The sequence below is a fragment of the Phaethon aethereus genome (genome assembly GCF_964289735.1).
Source record: "Phaethon aethereus genome assembly, chromosome: 19".
Taxonomy (NCBI): domain Eukaryota; kingdom Metazoa; phylum Chordata; class Aves; order Phaethontiformes; family Phaethontidae; genus Phaethon; species Phaethon aethereus.
In genome coordinates, this window is record NC_138595.1 from 9,134,413 (window position 1) to 9,154,190 (window position 19,778).

Sequence of the window (19,778 nt, forward strand, 5' to 3'; positions counted from 1 at the left end):
TGCCTGGAGAACTTGGGCGTATCAACTGAGAGAGCATGCAGACAGTCTGCTGCTTCTGAGAGATGTTGTATTAACTGGGCACAGCTCCACTCAGGACTGCCGCTGCCAGGAAGCTGTCAGGGAGCCGTGCAGCACACACAGCCAGCCCCACATTGCCAGGGAGTACCACAGTTCCTGCACAGCCAAGAGCCAGGTGTGCTGCAGACCCAACACTCACTGACGGTACTAGGTTCACCATGCAACGTGGTACTCACTGCATACACAGCTGTGCTGAGAAATCCCAGACGGAGTATGAAGGTCCTCCTGAAACTGCCTGCAAGTCACTAGAGAGCCTACTGCTAAATGGCACTTCCATTTACACCAGGAAACAGCAAGATTGATCAGGTTTCCCAACAAATACACATATGGCTTATCCTAACCCACCTGTATTCAGCAGCAAAGGAGTGAATCCTGGTACGTATGGTCAGAACCCATAATCATTATTGTCCTCATTGTGCTATCGTGGAGACAGTAAACTACTGTATTTACAAAACAATCTTTGCAGATTGACTATAAATTGCACTCATCCCCGCACTGAATCACACACAACTGATGAAGCCTCAGGGAAGCACTTCCAATCACTATCAGCAAAGCTGTACCAGACCATTCCTGTATCACAGAGCCCACAGAAGATGATCACCAAAACACGGACATCTGTTTGAAAATGCTTCAGACTGCCAGGATGACTGACTAGCCCTCATGTAAGACACTGATTTTGGCGCCTAGCCTTCATCGACTCTCTCACTTCTCTGAACTGTTTTAACATGCAACTTTATGCCTCTTACAGACCAGCCCACAGCACCAAGCAGAGACGCTCCTTTTTAACACTCACCTGAAATAATAGAGAGCCACTGAAGAGTCAGTGTGCTTGCAGGCTTTCTTCACAAGCCTCTCCACAAAAGCGTGCAAATCTTCTTGCAGGGCATCCACTCTCTTGCAGTACTGCTTAGTTCGGCACAATGAGTTCCTGAAAGAGCATTAAAAACAAACCCAAAGCCATTACCTACAGAAAGAGCTCTGGGAAACAGATTGCTATGAACCCTTATCACATAAACAAAAATGGTGCAAGCTGTGGGCAGCAAAAGAGGCAGTTATTGCTGTGGCACAAAGGGTGAGGAGACTTAATGCTCTTCGTTTTCAAGCACCTATTTAGGCATCAGAGTCAGCTTTCCTCCAAAGCTCCCACAAACCCTAGGAGACTAGCTGCCTCAAACCCTGCTACTGCAGAACTGCTTCTCAACAAGGGCTAGAGAGCAGCACTGATAACACTTTAGAGCAGCGCTGAGGATGTCAGGGAGCAGCGCACAGAGGACAAATCATGACACACACCACACATTATGTCTGTGTCTAGCTTGTATCATGCCTCACTTCTGGCCCTGAAAAGAGAGAATTTGCACTCTGCCTGTCTCAATAACAACTTGTTGGGAGTTTTGTTCCAGCCAGAGCAGCAACTCTGTAGGCCTAGGGAGTAGTTGCATGGTCTGACTCGGAGGTCAGAGGCCTGTGGAGATATTCAGTGACATGACACCGTGCCTGCAATACCAATGTTTGTTCTTAAGGTTTCCACCTGCAAACAGGTTTGGCACTTGAAATCCCTTAGACTAGAAAACCCAGATCCTTATTTCTTACCTGCAGGTTATCACTAAGCATTGTGTGCGTGTGTGCTGCTGGTAATCTAATTCTACACAATCTGCAAGTATAGCAATTGTCTTCAGTCTTAGAAAGACCCACCTCTGGGATTCAACCAATACCACTGGTGTGTACCAAAAGCCATTGCCTATTACCTGGAGGACTAAGGACACTTACTTGAAGATATTGGCTGTTTTCTGGAGGAATTCAACCTCCTGCTTGTCAGAGTCTGAGCTCATGCATTGTTCAATCACCCGAAGCAGGGGCTCGATGATGTCGAACACCAAGGGGTTCTCTGATTGCTTAGTCAGGAATGCTTCAATGAGATCCAGCACCTGCAAAAACAGTTACTGACGTGAGAACTAATGCAGACAGGGGAACATGATGATCTACCCAGAGCGGCTCCTTCAGACTGGAGGGGGCTGAAGAAAACTATTTGCAGCCAAGATCTGTACACCTTCTGCTATCATTTGTACTGTTAGGGCATGAGAAACTGAAAATTAAAAATTTGAAATTGAAGATTAAAGGCTGTCTGTTGACTTCAGCTTTATTTTGTGCAGTGACACCACTTAGAAGCAAGAGTTATCAGAATCACTGCCACATGGACAGACCTGCAGTCACTGCAACTTGGTACAGATCTCTGTTAGCACTATCGACTGATAGCTCTCACCCCTGCATGATCCCCCTGACTTCCAGACAGTGCATTAGCACAAAACCAACCTCTTATAGCATAGCATCAGGATGAAAATGTCGTAAAGCCAACGGCTTGCTACATTGTTCAGCCTTCATCGTGGCTGGTCTGACACCAGACATTTCTATACCTGAGCAGCTGGAGATATCCCTGGATGCCTGAATACCCTGGACAGTCCGTGCTGACACCAGGTGGCCTGAATTCAGTATTACAGTCACAAATAACCAGAGGGTGTTAAACATAATCCTCTCGATTTTACCAGTGTAACAAGCCCAAAAAAACCCACCTTACACTGCAAAATTACCAGAGGGATTTCATGCATGTCACACTACGGCACATCAAGCTTGTCCAGTTTACAAAAACCGACAGGTAAATCAGAGGTCTTCACACCAAACACTTATCTCTCACCTTAATCTTGAAATCCCTCCGTAGGATCTTCTCTTTCCGCATCCTGTCTTTCTCATCCTTCTTCGCCTGGATCCGTTTCTGCTGCTCCGCAAAAAGGGCTGAGATGTTCTTGTCAAGAGCCATCATAGCCTCATCATCCAGCTCTTCATCGCTCTCATCTCCTCCCTTTCAGAATGCAAAAACAACGTCATCCACGTCATTCAAAAAGACAGTGGGGAGAGAACCACCACCAAGACCAGACTCACAGTAGGGACATAGCTAGCTGTAGACCCAGAATAACAACATGGGGAGGGAAAACAGATGCTCAGACCCACGAGAAATCTATCTTGTATTTCCTGTCAGGTAATCCTGGCTGCACAGTACTAACTCGTAGAGCTAGAGATCAGGAGAGGGAAGAAGCTGAGGTTTTGACACTGACTCCCTCTGTGCTGTTGCTCGTTCAATAAAGAGGTTAGTATGTTGATATGTCTGTAGCCTTTATAGCAATCATTAAACCATAGTCCAAAGCTGCTACAAGAAGTCTCCAGAGTAGCCTACAAGGATCACACTCCTCCACGCAAGCTAGCCAAAACAGGCACCATGTAACAGTATCTCAGTGCTTTAGTTCCTATCAATCTTGTTTATTACAGGCAGGAATACAAGCTATATCAGGCTAGACTGAACAAGGTAAAGCACTCAAGATGCACTAACAATAAATAAAAGAACAAGTGACTTATTCCCACAGCTTGCTTTGAAGATCCTGACCTCCTGCTTCAAATGCCATACAAAGATGACTGCCAGGGTTATCACTGTGTGGGCTCAGATAGGATGTGGGTATTAGATAATCTTTCATCACCCCAAACCTCCTGGTATCTGATCAAGGAAGGCAGTGAACACATACCAATGCATTCCCTGCTTGGAGAACATTCATCAGCTGACTGCGAAAATCATCATCAACTTCTTCATTCTTTTCCTCATCTCCACTGTCATTCTCTTCCTCAGTGTCGCCTTCATCTGAGGAGTCCTCGCTTCCCTCCTCGTCCTGCAGAAGAAAAGTTCATTTCCTGACCCACCATTCTTCAAGCCCTACTCAATTCTCAGGTGTTCAGAAATAAAAATTCAAGCCTCCCCTCATCCCACTGCCTTGCTTCCAGCCCTCAGATTCAAGCAAGGACAGATAACAAGATACCAGAACTTCACAAGAGCTGGAAGCAGAACATAATACAGATTTCTCTGTCATATTAAATAAGTATCAAAAAGAAGTGCCCAAGGAACATCTGAAGTAATGGCCCCCTTTTGACTCTCCTTTCTGCTAATGCTTATGCTGCTTTGCAACTTGAATCTCTGCAGTTCTTAAAACCTCAGATCTTGAATTCAGATGGCTGTGCATCACAGCAGTGACTCAGTCTGTCGCTGCAAAAAAAGAGAGGCCTGTGCTAATTTCAGGATGCAGTCATTTGTTCTCAGGAAATCATCTATTCAAACAGCCATACCTACAACAGCATTTTCCTTTAAGGCCAAGAGACTAATAAACATGCACTTCCGACAAGCCATTTGTGTGTCGCACTTTTAAAATAAATCCTAATAGAGGAACTGTGATTTTACTCAAGACAGAAAAATGCAATTACGTCCATTACCACAGATCAGGAGAAACATTATTTTTAAACAGTGAAGGTCTGAAGAGTATTTGTCAATGGCAAATGGCACATCAATTACCATGTCCTGTGCAGATTTGATCTTTTTGTCAGATTCTTCCATCACAACAACAGCACTTTCTTCATTTTGCTCTTGGTATGGGTCAAGAACCTGCAAAAAACAGGGACTTGTGTTTTTTCAGTGTTTTGATGCATTTCTTGTGTACAACAGACAGGAATTTCGGCACAGTAAGCCAGCTGAATAATGCTAAGTAAGAGCATTCAACTTTCTGGCTTACAATATCATGTTTGTTAATATGCTAAGTTCTTTCTATAAGTAACAAAAAAGATGGAGAAAACTGAAGAGGTTGGTGACACCACACATTTTGATTTGTTACAAATGAAGTATTAGGTTCATCATATAAAGTACCTGACAACACATCTCTGCAATCCACATATTACTCTCTCAGAGGACACCACTTTACTCAGTGGTACAACCAATTCAGATTTTCAGTGTCACTTATTTTTAGCACCTCTATGCTTAGCCTTTCTAGAAAAAATAAGTTGTTACCATTTATACTTTAAAATCTACCATCGACATAAACTGACACAGGAATTTCTACAGCTTAAAACTACCAAAGAATACAGCTTAAAGTAGCAGATCTCGGGTTCCTATGAAAAAAACAAACAAACAAAACAAACCCCAAAAGACCTTTTTTGTAAGTTACATTTAGAATTCAGTAGCACACATTTATCAGACATTTTCTAACTCAAGGAGGCTTTTACTCAACCTCAAAACAGAGACATGCTTGTATATCTGTTAGGGATATGACAGGCAAACAGTACAATGCCCTATTAGTGCCTCACTTACATCCAGGATCAGCTGCAAGCCCCTCTTGGTCAGGTTAGGGCATATCCGTACAAACACGCTCTTGGAAATCCGACGTATGAGTAGGCTGGGCTGGGCAAGGAGGGAGAGAAGGATTTCCACCATCACCTCAACCCATCCTGGCTCTGTGTTGTCTGCACAGAAACAAACAAACAATGACAGGAAGAGACAAAACTACTGCAGTGGCACATTAAGAGACTGCAGAAAAATTCACCAAGGCAAAAAAAGGATAGTCCTAGCTGACTATTACAAGTCAGCAACACAGACCAGAAATAATCAAGTGTGAAGCTAAAGATCGCTGCTGTATGGAAGGCTAATAACCATAGGGAGAAAGAGGCCTGAAATTGTCTTTAGGCCACTGCAAAGCCTTACCAGGTAACAAACCATACTATTCATTAAATCATTACTTAGATTAGCAGTTCTGGAAATCATGTGACACCTACCTGGCCACATTAAAGCCATCAGCAGCTAGTCAGCAAATGTATACACATTTTATAGTATTTCCAATGAAATCAGGAGTCACTGCAGCCCATGAAAAGTGCTGACATTTGAAGCTGGTCCATTAGTCCAAAAGTTTGGGAATCCTGATCTACATACAACCAAGCCACCACAGAATCACAGCTTTTATTTTCACAGTACCCTCAAATTTACACAGAGATTTAAGGAGAACAAGATGACCACAGTTAGAGCTGAAGTCAAAAGACCATGCCAGGTTCTTTCCTCGTCAAGTCCCAACCTAGCTCCACAGGCCCTAAACAAGGACTAACCAAAATCAGCAAACAGGCTGTATCTACACACAGGTAACATTTACTTTGCCCAGAACTTGAGCTCTGAAAGTACCAAGCTTCAGGCCTGCCAGCGGTTAGGAGAGCACACAGCCTTGCCCGGACAGATACCAGCACTTCAGTCAAGCTCTTGGCCAGCACAGAACAAGGACTCAGAAAGACTGAATTCCCTTGGACACTGCTCATCTGAGCAATGGCCAGCTCTGAAGCACACCTATCCTTTAAGAGGCACACAGGAGCACAACCCACTGAGGATGTGGATAGAGAGCTGGAGCAAGAAACAAGAGATGTAGAAAGACAAGCAAAGAGAATGAAGGAGAGGGATTCTCCTGGGGAGAAGTGCATCAAGCTAAAACCGATGCAGTCAGAGTGCTTCACTAATGCAGAACTGCCATCTTCTGTCTTTTCACAGACCATTAACAATCCCACTCCATTTCTTTCTGTAGGAAGGACTCACCAGTCTTTTTCTTCTTAGGTTCTTCGCTGAATGCCCTCTCCGTGCAGTTCAGAAGGTCACTCAGAACATCCATTGTTTCAGATGGATTCTGTTTGATCGCAAGCAGAAAGTAAACACCCTCTCTGAATTCCCCACTACCAACAGCAACAGAAGGAATATACCCCGAATCTAAGGAGCTCTCTAAGTAGGTACAGATATGAAAATCAGCTACTACAACCCTTTTGCAAAAGAAAACATGAAACTAAGTAAAAATTGCTCCACTCAGCAGCAAATCAAGGGCAAAACCCATGCTCAGGCCAAGCTTTGCCCTTGTAAGTTGATGTCTACAGTCAGTGTAAGAATCACAGTTTATTAACTGCCTAGTTGCCCATTTTTAGAAGCCAGAGGCTGTGTAAGATTGGATCTCTGAACACAAAGAAACTCTCCAGCTCAGTGTTCAGAAAGCCTAACTATCAGCCCATTTTACACCAGTCAAATATGCTTCAGAGGTCTTACCTTGAAAAGATGAAAGGCCATTAAAAGCAGAAGTTGCTGGAAAGCAACAACTTTGGCACTGTCTGATTTATTTTCCTTCTTCTGCAGATTCTTCACAGACTTAAGCGTTCTGAAGAAAGAAACCCTCTTGAGTCTTTCATCATTACAACAGCAAATCCTCTCATATGATCAGACTAAAAACATGACCAAATCTACAGCACCATTTTCTGTACTTAACATTTAATTTATTGAAATTGGACATACATATAGTACACAATCTTAACCTAACAATAGTATCTCACCTTGTGTGGCTTATAAAAACCTCTGCACTTGGGCACAGACTAGATTCCTACTACTACAGCCAAGGCCAAAGGTCTCTACCTTTATGGGAAATCAAGCTCAGAAAAGAACATCAGAAGAGAGCCGCTGAGAAGTTAGTACAGGTATTATTAGGAGAAAATATTAGCAGAGTTGCAGTCATCTTTGAGAGAGGGACTGTGAGCAAAAACAGAAGATGACGTGGCCACCTACCCATAGTTTACACACAGAAGGAACAAGAAGAAAGGTATGGGGTGATGAGAAATAGAGGCATCCTGAAACCCAGTCGCAGGTGCAGCATACTCAAAGGGAAGAAACAGAACTGCCACCGCTGTGAAATGGCTTTGCTACAGCGGCCAGAACAACAGCAGGAGGATGAGAGAATACAGTTTCTCATTTATTGGCCCAATCTCACCTCTCCCAGGCATCTCTCTGTTCTTCGGTAAAAGGCTTCACAGATGTGATATGCTCACTGGAGAGCAACTTGTTGGCATACTCAACAAGGAGAAAGATCCACAGCTTCCCATCTGCAGTCACACCATGGATGTGCTTCTCCCTCAAGGCTGCAGCCTTTGCTGTATCCCCCAAAACAGCCAAGGTATTTAAAGTCTGAAGTAAACTGCAAAGAAAAACAGCCAGCATGTTACTGTCAAGAGGAACCAGATGGCCTTCTCACACTTTCCAAAATAACACCAAGTAGAGCACTCTCATTCCAGAGCTCTGGTCACTCATTGCAACCCAGATTCACAGGGCCCAAGTTTCAACCCATGCATGTATCCAAACACAGTAATGTATAGCTCATGGTCTTGGTGTCCCCAAGCACATCTGGTGCCCCCAAGGACACTGACTATTATTCTCAGTGTTTCCCATTCTGTGTCTCACCATGTCCTCTGCTTTCCCTCTACTATCACCTTTGGCAATCACCTGAAAGCATCCATTATGACCAACTCCATCTCCCTTAGTACAGGGAGGACTGCAAAGCCATCAGCATCTCGCATGCAGAGTGGACAGAAAGCCAACAGCAACCCACACAACCCCACCACCTGTCTCTTGGGTCCTTCCACTTCTAGCTTGCAACAGAGGCAACAGAAACCTTACGAGAAAAAGCAGTCTGAACTCAACTCTACATCTACCTCATCAACACACACATACTCAGCAGGTTTGCCATGCTAAATTATGTTTTTATTGGACAAAACTTAAGGATTTTGGGGAAATGTAGGATCTCTTTAAAAAAAAGCCATTCCCTGGTCCTGGAGTCAAACAAATGCTCCAGTAGCAGCTCACAATCCCAAACCTCTTGCCCGGCTGTGCACAGGCTGATCTTATCCTCAAGAAAAAAGGAAATTTTCAAGCTTAAAGCATGCAAGCAAAATCCTTACCCAAAGAAGTAGTTTTCTGCCACTGAATGAGCCTGTTCATCTAGAGGCTCTGATGGAAGGACATTTGCCTCTTGTATTTGGGAAGTCTTTTTCTTAGTCTCAAAGAAAGCATGGAAGAAGCAAAACCTAGAATGGACAGAAACAAGAACAAAAGTAAGAGCCAGCTTGGTCATAACAAAGCAAAAACAGCCCAAGCGTGCAAACCAAATAGCGTCACATATTCACCACATTTTTATTCAAGGATTTCCAAACACTGAAAAAAGTCACTATTTACAATAAGACCCTTTCCTCAAGGTACACAGGGTAAAGAAGGGAGAATGATGCTCAGGACTTCACAAAAGTGAAGTGCTAACACTTGAGGCCACACAATACAATATCCAGACTGTCAGATTTGGGTTATACTCTCCAAGATTTTTAAACTGGCAGATAAATATTTACTAAGATCTGATGCAAAGACCAGAAATAATACCTTCAAGCAGTCTAGGTAACAAGGAACCTAAAATTTACTGAAAACATGGACTAAGATGATTTTAAGTGCCTGAACTACTTATGACAAGAGTTCGTCCAAGTTTGCAGAAGGTATTCTAAATGACTTATGTTATTGGAATATTTCCATTACTGAATTTGCCTAGTGTCACAGGGACAGCTTACTTGGAATACTGCTGTAGAGCTAAACAGAATTATTCCAAGCACATATGTCATTAAATCTTTAAATCATTCTCACCTGGAAATGTCCATCACAAGGCTCTCTTCTTTTTTCACTGGACTTTCAATGATATTAGCAAGACGGTGGATGATCCATTTTCTTAATCGAGCAATCTTATGCTGTGTTCTTTCAGTAAGGAAGTGGACACAATCAGTAGTTTGAACACGATCCCGAAATAAAACACAAGACACACAATCCACCACAGCGACAGGTGACTTTCAGATATTTAGAGGCTAATGATGGCAAAGTTATATAGTAAGAAAGCAACAGGGTACATAAGAAGAGATATAATCTTCCCAAGTTTGCTTGTTAATATGCAAAAGACAGTCTATTTACCCCACTGAGACACTGCAGTTTACCAAAAAGTACCCACAGGACCAAGTTGTGGGTATTCAGTGAGCAGCAGCGCCAAGGAGGATAGAACTTTCTCTGGGGAAGTTTTCCTAGCTGGAAATTGCTACAAATGCCTATCAAAGACATAAGTATTTACGGGCTACTTGAGACATGGAAGTGGGTGCTTTTCTGTGGGGGCCAAGGAGACAAGAGCACTCAGGCCAGTTCAGTAGTCAGATAAAAGGGATGCACAATTCCCATAAAGACCTGAGAGTCTGTAGTGAAAAACTAAGCCACTGGACATTTTTGCCAAAGCAGCTGTCAGGTCTAGAAAAACAAGAGAAAAAAAGCTGCTCTGGTGATCCAGTCTGCTCTGGTCAGGCTGGCTGGTTCTCACTGTGTTTGCTCCTATTTGCAGAATTGAATTTTGTCCCAGCAATAAAGTCAGATGCTGGGGCTAAACTTTCGGGGACAGAGGAAATAGAACAGGCAACAATTGTCAACTCATGCAAGGCACCAGCAAACGGTAGCTGTCCAAACCAGACTTCACACAGGTAGCTAATCTAACCACAAAACAGAAAGACAAAAGGAAGGTGCATCAACTATACACTCACGTCTTTACATTCTCCTGGTTCTGTTTTTGCCGGTTACTTGAGAAGTCTAAGCAACAGTCAAAGTCTGGCCTGAGGAACATGTCTTTGAGCCAGTCAACGTATTTTTGCAATGCCACTGGCTGCAGGTGTCTGACTACCCTGGAAGAGCTGGAGAACACTGGATAGCCTTGATTGGTGAGAGTAGAGAAGCCGATCACCACTGCCAGCTGCCTCTCTGGGTCATCACAGCTGTTCAGAAATTCATCTATATATCCTTCCATCTCTGGAGCAAACTTAAATCTGTCTGGAAGCTGAAACATAGGGTCAAACAAGTAGGTTAGGAAACTCACGCTGAGTCTGAGTGTCTTTGTAAGCACAAATCACTTTACAGATTTGACTGCAGTAAGTAAATTAAAGTCACGTGCCTGACCATTTGTCATAAGGCATACAGCAGGTCATCAGTTTCACCTCATGGTCTTCCTCACATAGGAGCAACCACTGTAAGCAACCACAGAATCCTGTCATGTACCAACTTCAACTCTTTAATTTGCACCTTCCCGAACAGCCAGGCTTCAGTGGGCTGGACCACATGCTGGCCAGTGCAGCTAAGCTCCTAGGCTGATCAGTTTTTATTTTGGGTGAAAGTCCAGGGTGCTTCTCACATCATCTGCCTTAGACTTTCCCTCAATTTGGAAACTCCCCCACATCACTTCCAGTCTCAGCTAGCAGCCCTGGAGCCTACTGACCTACAGTGGGTAGAACAAATCCCAGCTGCTCTCCCTGGTGTCTCAGAAGTGTTGAGGCATTCTTAAAAGAGGGGGAGTTGACATGTTTAACCTAAAAACCATACCCTGAGGTGTTGCTGTTTTGTGCTAAGTCCCATCCTCAGTCCTGCCACTGATCTGCAAGGCAGAGAGCTGGCAGGCTGCTGGCCTTGGAACACTGTCCAGCAGCATGCAGACTGACAGGACATGTCCCATCTCACCACACATCCCATCTCCTTATGTTCTTTCATAGCTCACAGTGTTCAGTTCCACTCATTTGTTCCAGAAAAAAACAAAAGCATAACTGGAGAAACCTCAAAGAGGGCAAGCTGTGGCTTAATTCCAAAAATGCAATGCAATTTTCATAAACTAATAAAACAACTTGTTTGCTATAGTGTCATGATCAATACAGTGACCTGGTGGGAGCAGAAACAGTAACAGAAGTCTCTGGAACACTGTTCTTTTAAATAAAGGGGCTATAAATTCCTAATTAACTACAAACCCATCCAATTATAACATAAATACCCCTGCAAGAAATCTCACACAAAACACAATTTAGCAAGCTCCTGCTTCTACTGTTGGAGAACTCAATACTTGTGCATCAGTACGAAAGCTGGGAGAAAAACTCCAGGAGAGATTGCTGTAAACAGGCTAATAACTCACAACAGGAGTTTCATCAATCATCTTTTAACAAAAGCAAATCAAGTACATTTGCTCCCCTGTTGAAAAAAAGTGGATTCAGGAAGATAACTGTCAGTAAATATCAGATGCAAACTTTCTCTTGTTCCATCTCCAACAACAACCAGAATCCCCCAAGAAAGTACAAGATAACAGTATTTGCTTTCCAAAGCAAACAACCCTGTCAAGGGATAAAACAAAACAAATGCACAAAAACAACAACAAATTCGAACTAAGATCTTTTTTACTTCCTCATTATCAACAGTATTAGGGGTTTCTCTTTCCATTTAGTCAATCATTGGCTTCAGTGGATTTGTACATTTCAGACAGGAATTAAATTAACAAATTTTTTGATGCACGTGGAAGAACACGGCCTAATTCATTGGGCAACAAGTATAAAAAGCAAGAAACAGGAAAACAACTATGTCAGTGGATAAACCCTGGAGAAAGTTGGTCCATACAGGGAAGCACCATGGTAAGCATTATTTTCAGAGCAAGCCTGTATCTATCTATTGGTGCTTTGATACCAGAACAGAAAGACTGCAAAGTCCTGTTCCTCCCAAGAGAGGACAATGACTTTTGGGCCTACATGAGGAGGCTTAGGATTATGTTACCACAAAAAGCCAAACCAAAGCCTGTTTTTATCAGTATTCCCCTTTTATTCTTCCTCCCTTTATTGCAGGGCTGTGTTGTTTGCTGGCTTCCCAGGAGGGAAGGAGGAAGAGGAGTTCCAAAATCCAATTCCCAAATAATATTTGTGCTTAAACCTCAGATGTGCGTATTGAAACAAACACTAACATAAACAAAAGCATGAGTTGTCCCTTTTTGTCTTTGCCTTCAAATGTTCATGCAACACCCAGAACAATGACAGACAAAAAGGAGCTTCTGGACACACAAAATCAAAAGGACTGTTAAAGGATGACATATGACATTGTCAGTATGCTGAGGGCTGCCCTTCCTCTGCTTCCCCCATCGTTAGAGCTTTCTCAGCAAGATCAATGAAAGCAGGTGGGACACTGCTGAACAATTTCAAAACCCTTAAAATAAGTCTGAACGGAAATACACAAATAGGCAATGACGATTAAACAGTCTCTACTCAGCCCACTGCAACCAGCGGTCATACAATAACCTTGCTTTTAGTAAGAGCCCATGGTCTAAAATTACGTAAACTTTTTTTATACAAGATGATGTGAAACTAGAAAGGGGGCTGGAGAGGTCTTCTGCTCAGGACAGGGCCTTTAGCCCCAAGCACGAGTACTTTCAGAAGACCTACCTGAGTCGTTACCACGTGTTGTCCATAGTGCTGCATCACCTTCCCTTTGAGAACCATCTGTAGCTGATCCAGAGACAACAAGGGGAAAGCACTGCCCAGCAACCGGTAGCACATGTAACTGAGTGGAAACAAAGAAGATGCCCTCAGGTAGAGGCACAGCAGTAAAGCCACACACAAGGGAAAGACAGAGAAGAAGTGGTGGGACAGGCTACATGGAGCATCCAGGACGGCAGAAGTCAAATTCATGGATCCTGTGTTCAAAAATCCTACTGCCCAAAGCTTTTCTTGTGACTAGCATAGCTGTTAAGATCTCTCCCTGTAGCAGGTCCTTTGCTGTTGTCATGATTTAACCCCAGCCGGCAACTGAGCCCCACATAGCCGCTCGCTCACTCCCCGCCTGGTGGGACAGGGGAAAGAATCAGGAGGGTAAAAGTGAGAAAACTCATGGGTTGAGATAAAGACAGTTCAATAGGTAAAGTAAAAGCTGTGCACACAAGCAAAGCAAAGCAAGGAATTCATTCACCATTTCCGATCGGCAGGCAGGTGTTCAGCCATCTCCAGGGAAGCAGGGCTGCATCACGCATAACGGAAGACAGATGCCCTAACTCTGAACGTCCTCCCCTTGCTTCTGCTTCCCCCAGCTTTCTACGCTGAGCACAACACCCTGTGGTGTGGGATATCCCTTTGGGCAGTTGGGGTCAGCTGTCCCAGCTGTGTCCCCTCCCAGCTTTTTGTGCACCCTCAACCTACTGGCTGGTGGGGTGACGTGAGAAGCAGAAAAGGCCTTGACTGTGTGTAAGCACTGCTCAGCAGTAACTAAAATATCCCTGTATTATCAACACTGTTTTCAGCACACATCCAAAACATAGGCCCATACTAGCTTCTCTGAAGAAAATTAACTTTATGCCACCCAAAACCAGCACAGGTGCCTAGAAATAGATGAGTCCTCACCAGGAGTTCCTTCCTCAATCCACTTTCTGGATCTCTTCCCCCCAGATATTTATTTCCACAGACCTAATAAAAACTTACTTAGTTTTTGACTACGCAAACTTACTTAGTTTTGACAGCAACTTGCTGTCAAATTTAATCAGAATTGCCCAATGGGCTCAGGAGTTATTAGATGGACAGCACCAGCCTTATTTCTGCAGGAAATCAGGCTAAAAAAAGCAACACTGTTGTATGCTTTGAGCATACAAAGGGTATTTTCAGAATTACCCAAGCCAAGTAAAACAAAACAAACTGCTCAGGCTTAGAAAATGGTTCCCTTTCACTGTGATACTCATGTAATATGTTAAGAATTTTTTTTGTAGGTGCATCTCTACAACTTTTAAACTCTTGATCTAAGAAAGATTTAAACCTGGCCACAGACTGACTCGCTACGGTCCAAATTAAATTACGCTCCCCCAAAATGCTCACAGGTTTATATTCTGGATTTTGCAGCATTTTTAATACAGCATGAGTCTCAACAGAAAACTTAAATACTCCTAATAAGATCTAGTATTAGAATTGGAAAAGGACCTGAAATAGCTACTGTTATGATGTCTGCCACAGCCATACCCTACTTAAAAACACAGACCATGTCAGGATCCAAACATATATAGGCATTTTAATTCAGTCCATTCCACAAAGCACAAGTCCAGCAGTATTAGACACAAATTTCAGAACTAGGGTTTGTCTACACAGGAGTCATCCTTAAACCACACAAAGCTAAATGACTCTCCCTCTCAACTGCTTAGAAAGAAAGGGACAGTACAGCTCCTCCTCCAAGTCTTCTAGGAGCAAGCTATAGATTTAAGACACCTTTATGCCCAATGAGGTGCATCACCTTTATGTGCTGTACTAGTTAAATTTAACCCCAAATTTGTTATATCTCACAATTCTAAGAGAAATCTTACTAACTCCTGGATTTAGGCTCCCTATAAAGTTTCTCGTGAATACCTAAATAATCAAAAGCAAGTGTTTTCACACTGTTCATGAGAAATCACATGCTCCATCCTACCACAGGGCAGCAGCAAAAGACTGGGGCAAGAAACAGAAGGATAATATAGAAAACAAACAACAATGTATGTCAAAACAAACCTCACAGGTCCCGATTTCTCCTTCAATAGCCCATTCTCCACACCTACATTCCAGAACAGTTCAAAGGCACCTTCCTTCAGTGAAACTTGTAGCAAATCAAACACTACACCAGGCAACTTCTTGTCCTTCTTCTCAGACTTGGCAGCACTTTGCAGAAGCTCTACAAGTCTAGAAGAAGAAAGAAAATAAAGCGAGAGATCTGGCCTGGAAGGGGATTGCTGAAGGCCAAATTCATCCTGCTGAAGGACACAGAACATTTCCTGAGCATGGCAGACTGTGCCTCTTGGGAGAAATGACAGAGCTATAATTTAGGAACCTGCATAACAGTTAGCACCTAACCCATAATAGCACTTGCAGTGGCAAACACAGGCAGGCATCACAATGAAAGCCACATTTCTCCCGCTGCTAGCCAAGAGACCGAGAAAGTTGCATGTAATGTTCCTTACTGAAGAGCTTACCTGGGAATATTTTCCTCATTTACAACTGTAGGTGAGCCAAAGAGCTTCTTCAGATTTTTAGGTTTCAGAACACCAGGGAATTTCTGTATGGCCACAAGCAAAAGGTGCAGGTTCTCTGGAGATGTGAAGGCTGAAGCAAGGTCACTTTGCAAGATGCCAAAGAGGATCTCCTCAAACACAGTTTCAGGAACCTAGACAGAAATGAAGGTGAAAGCATGTGAGAAACACCTGAGGGCATTTTACTAACTTGCTGTGGAGTATATTCAAATATCTGCATTGTAGGGCATTTTACTAAAAGTTTGCAGTGTTATGGAAACTTTAGAAATAGTCTTTATGGTGACACAACCAAAAATAAATAATGGTATGTCCGGTACTGCCATACAGTCCCCAGGTGCTTAACCATGTGGAGTAGGACAATACGTTGTCATCAGATGGCAATTCTGGTCAACTGACTCCAGCTGCAATTGTTCTCTTGCCGGCTTTTAATTATATCTCCCAAAAATAAGTTACTTGTTGCAATAGGATTTGCTGGTAAACAACTCTGTTCAATGGTTTTAGAGAAAACTGGATCCAACATTTTCATCATAAAATAAGAAAAACACAAACCTGCTTTAGTTTGTATTTTTTACAGATTGGATTCAAAATACATTTAAACCTAATGTCAAGACTATATGACACTGAACACTTCCATACAAAACATTATTTAATTTTGATTTAACACTGTTAGACTTTACATCTACAGACAATATCCACAGAAGAGAAGGAAATAGACAGACTCTTCTTTTACGTCATACTCGGAATTCCTTTACTCCATGTCCCTACATCCTTTCACTCCCAACAGCTCAAAATTCAATCTTAGGCCCAGGCTTGGTGCATAAAAAATAAGGTTTGCTGCCCAGAGTTTTCCACATATTTCTCTTCAGAACAGCAGAGGGTCTAATGTACCATCCAAGCAAGTCAACTGGGAAAAAACAGACTACAGGTTTGTCCATGAAGCTAAACCAGAGCATCTCCCCACCAACAGTATAGGAAACAGCTCCCACAGATTAAACCCACTCTTCCACACTCACCCTATAACTTTCAACTACGAACAAACCATGGAAAAAGCAGTCCCCGAAGCAAAGTCCTCCCTCCTCCCACCCACCACGTGCTGCGGCTATACCTCAGACATGATATCAATAAGAGTTTTGCGAGGGAGATCTCTGAGGTGTGCTTGATGATGTGCCAGCTGCTGGAGAAGCTGGATGCTCTCCAGCAGAGCTTTCTGGTCCTAGAAAGGAAAGATAAGCCAAAACCAGAGGACATTTATCAAAGATTAAGCTGAAGGCTCAGGTAATAACCCACTCTTGAGACCCTTATGCCTGTTTGTAATAAGAAACCTACACCTTCCCAATAGGCCACTCCACTTTTCCCACAATGGTGTTTTCTGGCTGTGTATAACAACAGATGCTTCCAGGAGAGGTAGGAGCCTCCTGTACTATCTGACAGTTTCTACATTCTAGTCAGGAACAGACATTTAGAAGGCACAAAAAGTCTATGGACAATGCAAAAGAAATTAATTGAACTTGATGCTTCAAGTCCCATCTCATCAACTAGCCAATGACCCAGCCTTTCCCTCCAGATCCTCTCTCCACTTCTGACAGCCCTAAAACCAGTACTAACAACATTAACAATGGTAACGTTACCTTAACAAGCCGGCCAGATTGAAACAGAGCCATAACTCCAAAAAAGTTTCCAAAAGCAGCATTTCTCACAAGTTTCTGAAAGGAAAAAAAAAAAAAAGGGAGAGTTAAAAATCCACTAAAAATGCATTTCACTTAGATTTCACATTCAGCTACAGCTCTGATCAGTAGAATAAGATGCCTGGAAAATCTAGCCTTGAACACCCTGCCATATGAAGATAACATACGGAAAAGCAACCCCCTGCACTATGTTTAAGAACTGTCCTAGATTATCTTTCTGTCACATGGATGATTCTCAGCTAAAACAGGGCCAGATGACAACGCCATCAACCTCCAGTTTTTACAAATATTTCCGTCATTTTATTACAGTCATTTGTCTTAGCAAGAACCCCAAAATTATAGTACCGAGGCACCAAGCATTCCAAGAATAGAGAAGTTAATTTAAACTACCTGTTGGCCAACGCTGCTGTGAGCCGACTCACCTTTTTCACTTTTTCCAGATTGTGTTTTTCTTTTATCTGTTCCAGGACACTGCACATTGGAATTTCCTCAAAAGCCTGTAAAACCTGAGGGGATGGATGGGATAGCTCAGTTTGCAGTTCTTCCATTTTATGAAGTTTTATCAAACTAGAGCTGAACAGTTGTTCAGCATAGCAGCAGATGTGCTGCTTTATTAGGCCAGAATAGAGACAACTAGATCAGTAGATGTGTCAGAGTAAGAACTAGTGTAGACATAAATATATCTGCTGATACCTCCTTTTTTTTTTTTCCCTGTACATGACTTAGCAGGATTAATAATGAGAACATTTTGCTGCAACTGCATGACCCTGTAACAGAAGCAATGAAACTTTTCAGCATGGGCAAGGCCCTGATCTAAGTGGGAAGAACACAGGCTCTTCTGTATTAGCAGCTTCTTAGGTGAGGTGAGGTCAGATCCCACTGGCGATCCCAACTGCTGGCACTCTTTACTACAGAGTCCTGGAACAGTTTGGGTTGGAAGGGACCTTTCAAGGCCATCTCGTCCAACCCCCTGCAGTGAGCACGGACATCTTCAACTACAGCAGGTTGCTCAGAGCCCCGTCCAACCTGACCTGCAATGTTTCCAGGGATGGGGCATCGACCACCTCTCTGGGCAACCTGGGCCAGAGTTTCACCACCCTCATTGTGAAAAATTTCTTCCTTAGATCTAGTCTAAATCTGCCCTCTTTTAGTTTCAAACCATTACCCTTTGTCATATCACAATCGGTCCTGCTAAAAGGTTTGTCATCATCTTTCTTTATGGGGACAAACCAAGACCCCATCTATATTACAGACTCAAACAGCATGGGGAGAAAAACCCTTTGAGGTGCATGTTTAACGGGTTGCCTTTTCAGATCACACACAGAAACAGCCCGACAGCAGACACAATTCAATTTTAAGAAGTCCCAATAATTCTAAATGCATCATATTTGAAAATCTGGAGAAATTTTGCAAGTTAAGGATGGTTCTTAAAGCAGGACAGAATTCTGTAGCGTGAGTAGGATAGTGGTACAGCTTATACCTTTGTGACTGTACTGTTTCCAAGACAGACTAGCATTGTTTAAAAGCGCAGTTTTTCTACGCTCGCGGCAGGAGCCTTCTCTGCCATCGGCATGGAGGAGCTGCCGGGCGGGAGCGCTCCCAGCCTCCCGGGGAACCGCAGAGCGGGACCCCAGGCACTGCTGGAGCTGGCGACGGGCCGCAGGGCGCTCTGCTCATGGAAGTACTGACCTGCGCCAGGGCCAAGCTGAAGCCAGGGCGGGCGGCCTCCCGGGTGGCTCCCAGTCCTTCTACCAGACGCCTGAGGCTGTACTTCAGCTCATCGTCCTGAAAGAAGAGACTCAGCTTCAGCGCTGCCCACGCTCCTCCCAACCCAGCGAGCGGAGGGAAGAGCCGGTGCCGACCCGACCCGGTGCCCGCCCGCACCCACAGCCCCTCCGGCCGCCCCGGCCCGGCCCGGCCCCCGCCTCACCTTCCTGCCCTCCCGCAGGTGCCGCAGGAGGTTCTCTGTGGCCGCCAGCCGGACCTCCCGCTCCGGCTTGGCGATGTCCCAGAAGAAGTCGAGGAAGGCGCGGCCCTGCCGCAGCACCCCGCGGGGGTCGGCCGCCACGCCGCCACCCTGTCCCTCCAGCTCCGCCATGCCGCCGCACGTGGGGCCGCCGCCGCCCTCCGCCCGCCCCGCCTCTTCCGGGGCAGCAGCGCCCGAGCGGGGCCGGGCCTGTCAGCCCCGCCGAGCCGCGGCTCCCCCGCAGCGCCCCGCGCTCCCCTCAGGGCCGCCCCTCAGCGCCATGTTCCCCGCCCCGCAGCCCTTGTTCGTTCTTCCCCTGCCCCACGGGCTCCCTGTGCTCCCCCGTGCGCTGGCCGCAGCTTTTGAGGGAGGTTTGAATCCTCTCCCCGTAGGGAAGCAGGGATCGGGGCGGGAAGAGGGGTGAGGGGGGCAGGGAGCGCTCCGTCCACTCGTCTCAAATGTGGCGGCTCAGCCGTGCGGGGTCAGAGGGCACTGGATGTATCG

The 19,778-nt window shown here is 44.4% G+C and overlaps 1 protein-coding gene across 1 annotated transcript in view; it reads right to left on the reverse strand.

Moving 5' to 3' along the window:
- MYBBP1A (MYB binding protein 1a) overlaps window positions 1-19,406 on the reverse strand; it is a gene marked incomplete at its 5' end in the record, with an annotated part of 58,629 nt that extends 39,223 nt beyond the window's left edge. Inside the window, 20 exons of the mRNA XM_082008609.1 lie at window positions 872-1,006; window positions 1,846-2,003; window positions 2,768-2,932; window positions 3,648-3,788; window positions 4,463-4,552; window positions 5,252-5,403; window positions 6,512-6,599; window positions 7,007-7,115; window positions 7,719-7,922; window positions 8,683-8,808; window positions 9,407-9,514; window positions 10,336-10,625; window positions 13,030-13,147; window positions 15,109-15,276; window positions 15,567-15,757; window positions 16,729-16,836; window positions 17,252-17,326; window positions 17,731-17,814; window positions 18,998-19,093; window positions 19,239-19,406. Of these exons, the coding sequence (XP_081864735.1) occupies window positions 872-1,006; window positions 1,846-2,003; window positions 2,768-2,932; window positions 3,648-3,788; window positions 4,463-4,552; window positions 5,252-5,403; window positions 6,512-6,599; window positions 7,007-7,115; window positions 7,719-7,922; window positions 8,683-8,808; window positions 9,407-9,514; window positions 10,336-10,625; window positions 13,030-13,147; window positions 15,109-15,276; window positions 15,567-15,757; window positions 16,729-16,836; window positions 17,252-17,326; window positions 17,731-17,814; window positions 18,998-19,093; window positions 19,239-19,406 (2,774 nt within the window). The remainder of the gene's footprint in view (window positions 1-871; window positions 1,007-1,845; window positions 2,004-2,767; window positions 2,933-3,647; window positions 3,789-4,462; window positions 4,553-5,251; window positions 5,404-6,511; window positions 6,600-7,006; window positions 7,116-7,718; window positions 7,923-8,682; window positions 8,809-9,406; window positions 9,515-10,335; window positions 10,626-13,029; window positions 13,148-15,108; window positions 15,277-15,566; window positions 15,758-16,728; window positions 16,837-17,251; window positions 17,327-17,730; window positions 17,815-18,997; window positions 19,094-19,238) is intronic.
- Between the last annotated feature and the right edge of the window lie 372 nt (window positions 19,407-19,778).